Source organism: Lucilia sericata, unplaced genomic scaffold (genome assembly GCF_015586225.1).
Source record: "Lucilia sericata isolate MDLA Ls3-8-SP2 unplaced genomic scaffold, ASM1558622v1 Contig000874F_arrow, whole genome shotgun sequence".
NCBI classification, from domain to species: Eukaryota; Metazoa; Arthropoda; class Insecta; order Diptera; family Calliphoridae; genus Lucilia; species Lucilia sericata.
Window position 1 is genome coordinate 206,870 of NW_023994865.1, and position 6,705 is coordinate 213,574.

Consider the following 6,705-nt stretch of genomic DNA (forward strand, 5'->3'; position numbering starts at 1 on the left):
TAGTGTCATATAATTGGTTCCTTAAAACTACTTAGAATCACTTTAGAATCACAACATTGTTCCAAATAATGAGTTCTAGAAGTAAAGGTGAAATCACTAGTTCCGTGGATTTTTTTTCGAGGCTATAAAATGGTTCTGTTTAGTTTCTTTGGGGAACTCACTAACATTAATGACTGAATGATTCATTATTGCACTGAATAAACGGTTGAAACTAGAATGTTTAAATTTGGACAGATCATTGGTACCAAGAGAGTACCAAGCACTATTGTTTGGTACTTTTTCATTCTTCAACTGATCCTTTTTGAATCTCTTAAACATTATATTTGAATAAGTAAACAATACAGTATTTTATTTGGATCGTTTGTAAAATTTATTTAAAAAGAAATAAATTGCATTACATTAGAAAATTGTCATACAATTTTAGCATACAATATCTGTTCCATTTAGATTCTTAGAATCTAAATATATATGTTATAAATTTAGGTACGAGTGACTTAGAAACGACGACGACGGATGACGCGACGTTTGGCGGTCTTGTAACGGTAACCTTCAGCAGAAGAGAAGGAGTGAGCTGGGGCTGAAGCAGCAGTTTCGTAAGAGCTGTAAGAAGCAGCAGGGGCGGAGTATGAGGCAGCTGGGGCGGAGTATGAGGCAACTGGGGCAGAGTATGAGGCAGCTGGAGCAGAGTAAGAGGCAGCTGGGGCGGAGTATGAAGCTACTGGGGCAGAGTATGAGGCGGAGAAGGAAGGAGCAGATTCGTAGTGAGCAGCAGGAGCGGAGGCAGCTACAGGAGGCAAGTATTCACCGGAAGGAGCAGAAGCAGCACCTTGGTGAGGAGGCAAGTATTCGCTGGACAAGTGGCTGACATCACGGCGACGACGAACGACACGGCGTTTGACAGTCTTGTAGCGGTAACCTTCAGAGGCGGAGAAAGTGTGAGCTGGTTCAGAGGCAGCAGTTTCATAAGAGGAAGATTCGAAAGATGTAGTAGGAGCCGAGTAAGAGGCAACAGGAGCGGGAGCAGAGTAAGATACAGCTGGGGCGGAAGCAGCAGGAGCTGGGGCAGAGTAGGAGACAGCTGGAGCAGGAGCAGAGTAAGAAGCAACTGGAGCTGGAGCAGGAGCAGAGTAAGATACAGCTGGGGCGGAAGCAGCAGCAGATTGGAAGGATTGAGCTGGAGCAGATTGGAAGGTTTGAGCAGATTGGAAGGATTGAGCAGGAGCAGAGTAAGATACAGCTGGAGCAGAAGCAGCAGCACGGAAAGTTTGTTTAGCAGGAGCTGAGTAGGATACAGCTGGAGCAGGAGCAGAGTATGAAACAGCTGGAGCGGAAGCAGCCTCAACATGATAAGAAGAAGTAGAAGGAGCAGCACTGTAGCTAACAGCGGGAGCTGAAGCAGCATGTTGAGTAGGAGGCAAGTAGGTGTTGGACAAGTGGCTGACATCAGCAGTTGCGGCGGCAACAAATGCGCACAAAACGATGAAGAATTTCTAAAATTGAAGTAAAAAATTGTAATTAGTATTATTTTGCTCTCTCTCTTCTAGGAACCATTTTGATAAGTTCCCTAAACACCTTAAACTATACTAACCATTTTGAAGTGCTTATTTCCTTCTAGATGTAGAATCCAATAGAAAATGATACTTTCTTCCGCTCATCTTAACGCTTTTATACAAAATATTGGATGCAAGAAATTTGCATAACTTGCACAAAATATTCAAAAAAAATATATTTATGACAAAATTTTGTTGTTGCAAAACTGTTCTTGCAGAAATATAACTAAAAAGTCATATGTACATATATGCAAGCCGGTTTGAAATTCTTGTATAATTCTTAAATTCGAAATATTGAACATGTTTTTAACAACTTTTTAATTATTATTTTGACTGCTTTTTTTTGCATACACTTTTAAACTAGTGCGATCATAAAATCGAAAAACTAATGCAGTATTAAAACGAAATGTGTGTTTTTTTTTAAATATTTTTTAAATGTATTTTTATTGTATTCTTCTTATAGTTTCAGATCGTTGGTATTTTTTCTAGAGATTTTGTTTCCGGTACAAGAAGTCTTAATACTTTAAAATGTATATAGTTTGTAATTCTCCCAAAATGGAGAACTAATGAAATCACTTTATGAAAACTGGATCCCTAAACTTAATGACGACGGAAGACGACGCGACGGTGGGTCTTGTAACGGTAACCATCAGCGGCCAATTCGTGGGCGGGAGCGGCTTCGTCTTGTTGAACAGGGGGCAAGTATTCGTTGGTGGGGGCAGCTACGGGAGCGGCTTCTTGTTGTACAGGGGGCAAGTATTCGTTGGAGGGCAAGTGGCTGACATCACGACGGTTGCGACGGTAGACAACACGACGGTGGGTCTTGTAACGGTAACCATCATCGGCCAATTCGTGAGCGGGGGCAGCTTCTTCAACTACAGCGTTGGAAACTTCTTGGACGGGAGCAACTTCAACGGGAGCGGCTTCTTGTACAGGGGGCAAGTATTCGTTGGAAGGCAAGTGGCTCACATCACGACGGTTGCGACGGTAGACAACACGACGGTGGGTCTTGTAACGGTAACCATCATCGGCCAATTCGTGGGCGGGGGCAGCTTCTTCAACAACAGCGACTTCTTGGACGGGAGCATCTACAACGGGGGCAGATTCTTGTACAGGGGGCAAGTATTCGTTGGAGGGCAAGTGGCTGACATCACGACGGTTGCGACGGTAGACAACACGACGGTGGGTCTTGTAACGGTAACCATCAGCGGCCAATTCGTGGGCGGGGGCAGCTTCTTCAACAGGGGCAACTTCAACGGGAGCAACTTCAACGGGAGCAGATTCTTCTACAGGGGGCAAGTATTCGTTGGAGGGCAAGTGGCTGACATCACGACGGTTGCGACGGTAGACAACACGACGGTGGGTCTTGTAACGGTAACCATCAGCAGCCAATTCGTGGGCGGGAGCAGCTTCTTCAACAACAGCGACTTCTTGGACGGGGGCACTTCAACGGGAGCAGCTTCTTCTACAGGGGGCAAGTATTCGTTGGAGGGCAAGTGGCTGACATCACGACGGTTGCGACGGTATACAACACGACGGTGGGTCTTGTAACGGTAACCATCAGCGGCCAATTCGTGGGCGGGGGCAGCTTCTTCAACAGGGGCAACTTCAACGGGAGCAACTTCAACGGGAGCAGATTCTTCTACAGGGGGCAAGTATTCGTTGGAGGGCAAGTGGCTGACATCACGACGGTTGCGACGGTATACAACACGACGGTGGGTCTTGTAACGGTAACCATCATCGGCCAATTCGTGAGCGGGGGCAGCTTCTTCAACTACAGCGTTGGAAACTTCTTGGACGGGAGCAACTTCAACGGGAGCGGCTTCTTGTACAGGGGGCAAGTATTCGTTGGAAGGCAAGTGGCTGACATCACGACGGTTGCGACGGTATACAACACGACGGTGGGTCTTGTAACGGTAACCATCATCAGCCAATTCGTGGGCGGGAGCAGCTTCAACTTGCTCAACAGGGGGCAAGTATTCGTTGGTGGGAGCAGCTACGGGAGCAGCTTCTTGTACAGGGGGCAAGTATTCGTTGGAAGGCAAGTGGCTGACATCACGACGGTTGCGACGGTAGACAACACGACGGTGGGTCTTGTAACGGTAACCATCATCAGCCAATTCATGGGCGGGAGCAGCTTCAACAGGGGCAGCAGCGACTGGAGGCAAGTACTCATTGGTGGGAGCAGCAACGGCAGCGGATTCTTGCACGGGGGGCAAGTATTCGTTTGAGGGCAAATGGCTGACATCAGCAGCTACAGCTGCGATCACAGCGAAAGCAATCAAGAAAAATTTCTACAAATCACGAAGAAAAATATATATAATTAGCAAAATAATCCAAATCCTCGGTGTTCAGGTAAAACCTACCATTTTCGTTTTTTGTATTAAATTAACTGATCAATCTAATCCAACGACTTTACACTGTATTTTGAATGTTTACAGTAGTAACTCTGAAACTAGAATGTTGTAGTCACAGAACTAATTCAAACTATTTATACAGAATCTCTTAAGTTAACAACGCTTGTAACTCTTCTTCTTAGATTTGGCTAAAACTATAAACAATAGCAACAACAAACGGCGTTAACAGCAAATTTAAGAGCCAACTAACAATCTTCGCAGCATGGATCAGCTGTAAAAGTTTCGCACAAAACGTACGCACACAAAGCATATACAATGCTAAAGATGAAGAACAAAAGAAACGTAGAACATAGAGATCAACAACAAACACTTGATAGATCCAATAAATATATAAACTCACAAAAAGGGATTGTTAATGTTAATGAGATATTTAGATGATAGTTATGATGATATTGGTGGTGGTGGTGGAGTTGTTAGTGTTAGTTTAGTGTTGGCGTTTGATCGGTCGTAATATTCATGTTATTGTTGCTGTTGGTAGGTTCATCTATTCCAGCTTCTTCTCTCCCAATAATTTATTCATATTTAATTGCCAACCAATTCATAGTGATCAGTAGTAGTAGTAAATATAAATATTGTTTAGTTGTGTGTTATTATCTATTAAATCATATGTATCTATGTTTGTATCTATTAGTTTATAGTAAATATGTATGTTTTTTTTTTTTTTGGAAATTATGAATTGGATGAATTGTTTTTTATTTATTATAGATTTGTGTTATTAATCTTACTCAGATTGAATTATTTAATTTTATTTATTTATAAAAATTATTTAATTTTTATGCGTTTTAAAAAAATATATTTTGTTTTTCTTTTTTTTTTTGCTATTATTTGTTGCCTTGGCAACATGTACTCTTCAACACACACCTCAACTTCGTTATTTAATTATTCGCAATTTAAAGTAATGAAAAAAAACTTCATAGAACACAACATTTTAAGAGAAGATCACTTTAATAAATTCCCATTTATCACTGTAATTAAAGAAATGTACAATTAAAGAAACCTCTTTAATTGTACTTTTTTCCTCTTTTAATATATATTTTTTTGTGTTTGTATTCTACGAATCAATCACGTTTTTGTTCCGTATTTTTTCTTAAATACAAATCAATTTCATTTGAATTTAAAGCTTTAAGTTATTAATAGTTTGCCAAAAAAAAAAACAAAAGATTTATTAGTTAAAACAACATAAATCATTTATCAAGTATCCTCGATCACTTTAACTGAAATTTGATGATAGACAGATCATTGACCATAACAGTGCATTAGTTGCATATTAAGTACGCAATGGTTTTTTGATTGATCAGAGATGTTAATCAGTTCTTTTGCAATTTAATTTGTCTTTATATCAAATATTTTTCAAGATCATTTTAGAAAGATTGTTATGATCGGTTTCTGAATCACAGGATTTTCTCAAAAATCAAGAGGAACACATCTGGATGATTTCAGTCAACTACTATTGTGAACTGGAAGTGGATAATACTCTTTTCTAATATCCACCAGCTTAGAACCATCTCTAATCCGGCAGCAGATTGCCACGAATTTTAGATGTAATTGAGCTATTATTCAATATCTAGTATCAATCTGTCTCAAAATTGTCGGCACGATTGTGTACCCGATCGTCCTATATGTTCAGTAAAAACTAAAAAATAGAACAAATATCAAGTCCTGTAGTGCGGGATCTCTTTTGATAGCTGGCCTTTTGGCTAGCAAAGCATTTTTCTGCGGCGATCTTGAGAACATTGAAGATCAGACATTAAACTTATTAAATCAACACATTTATGATAGTTTAAACCCTATTCCGGGTTGCGAATCTAATAAGTGAAATCGTCTATTAATATCGTCCATTTTCAATATCAAATGTGTAGTACTTTCAACTGACATGACTAGATGATCTTCGAACCAAAACGATCGAGTACTCGGTCGTCTAATTTAATTAGTGAAACTGTTGATGAGACGTAGTTAGTTAGTTATTAGTTAGTTAGTTAGTAGTTAGTTAGTTAGTTAGTTTGTTAGTTAGTTGTTGTTGTTCGTTAGTTAGTTTTGTTTTGTTTGTTTGTTATGTTTTAGTTAGTTTAGTTAGAGTTCGTTCTTCGTTCGTTCGTTCGTTTTCGTCGTTCGTTCGTTCGTTCTTCGTTCGTTTCGTTCGTTCGTTCGTTCGTTCGTTCGTTCGTTCGTTCGTTCTTTCGTTCGTTCGTTCGTTCGTTCGTCGTTCGTTCGTTCGTTCGTTCGTTCGTTCGTTCGTTTCGTTCGTTCGTTTCGTTCGTTCGTTCGTTCGTTTCGTTCGTTCGTTCGTTCGTTCGTTCGTTCGTTCGTTCGTTCGTTCGTTCGTTCGTTCGTTCGTTCGTTCGTTCGTTCGTTCGTTCGTTCGTTCGTTCGTTCTTCGTTCGTTCTTCGTTCGTTCGTTCGTTCGTTCGTTCGTTCGTTCGTTCGTTCGTTCGTTCGTTCGTTCGTTCCGTTCGTTCTTCGTTCGTTCGTTCGTTCGTTCGTTCGTTCGTTCGTTCGTTCGTTCGTTCGTTTCGTTCGTTCGTGTTCGTTCGTTCTTCGTTCGTTCGTTCGTTCGTTCGTTCGTTCGTTCGTTCGTTCGTTCGTTCGTTCGTTCGTTCGTTCGTTCGTTCGTTCGTTCGTTCGTTCGTTCGTTCGTTCGTTCGTTCGTTCGTTCGTTTCGTTCGTTCGTTCGTTCGTTCTTCGTTCGTTCGTTCGTTCGTTCGTTCGTTCGTTCGTTCGTTCGTTCGTTCGTTCGTTCG

The 6,705-nt window shown here is 41.1% G+C and overlaps 1 protein-coding gene across 1 annotated transcript; it reads right to left on the reverse strand.

Annotated features, from left to right (window-relative positions):
* Nucleotides 1–346: 346 nt before the first annotated feature.
* LOC119608708 lies at nt 347–4,096 on the reverse strand. The gene is given in 5 exon segments (XM_037963226.1): nt 347–1,490; nt 1,589–1,650; nt 2,153–2,996; nt 2,999–3,844; nt 3,917–4,096. Coding segments are annotated over 5 exon segments (2,751 nt in total). The 5' UTR covers nt 3,920–4,096; the 3' UTR covers nt 347–494.
* Nucleotides 4,097–6,705: the final 2,609 nt, after the last annotated feature.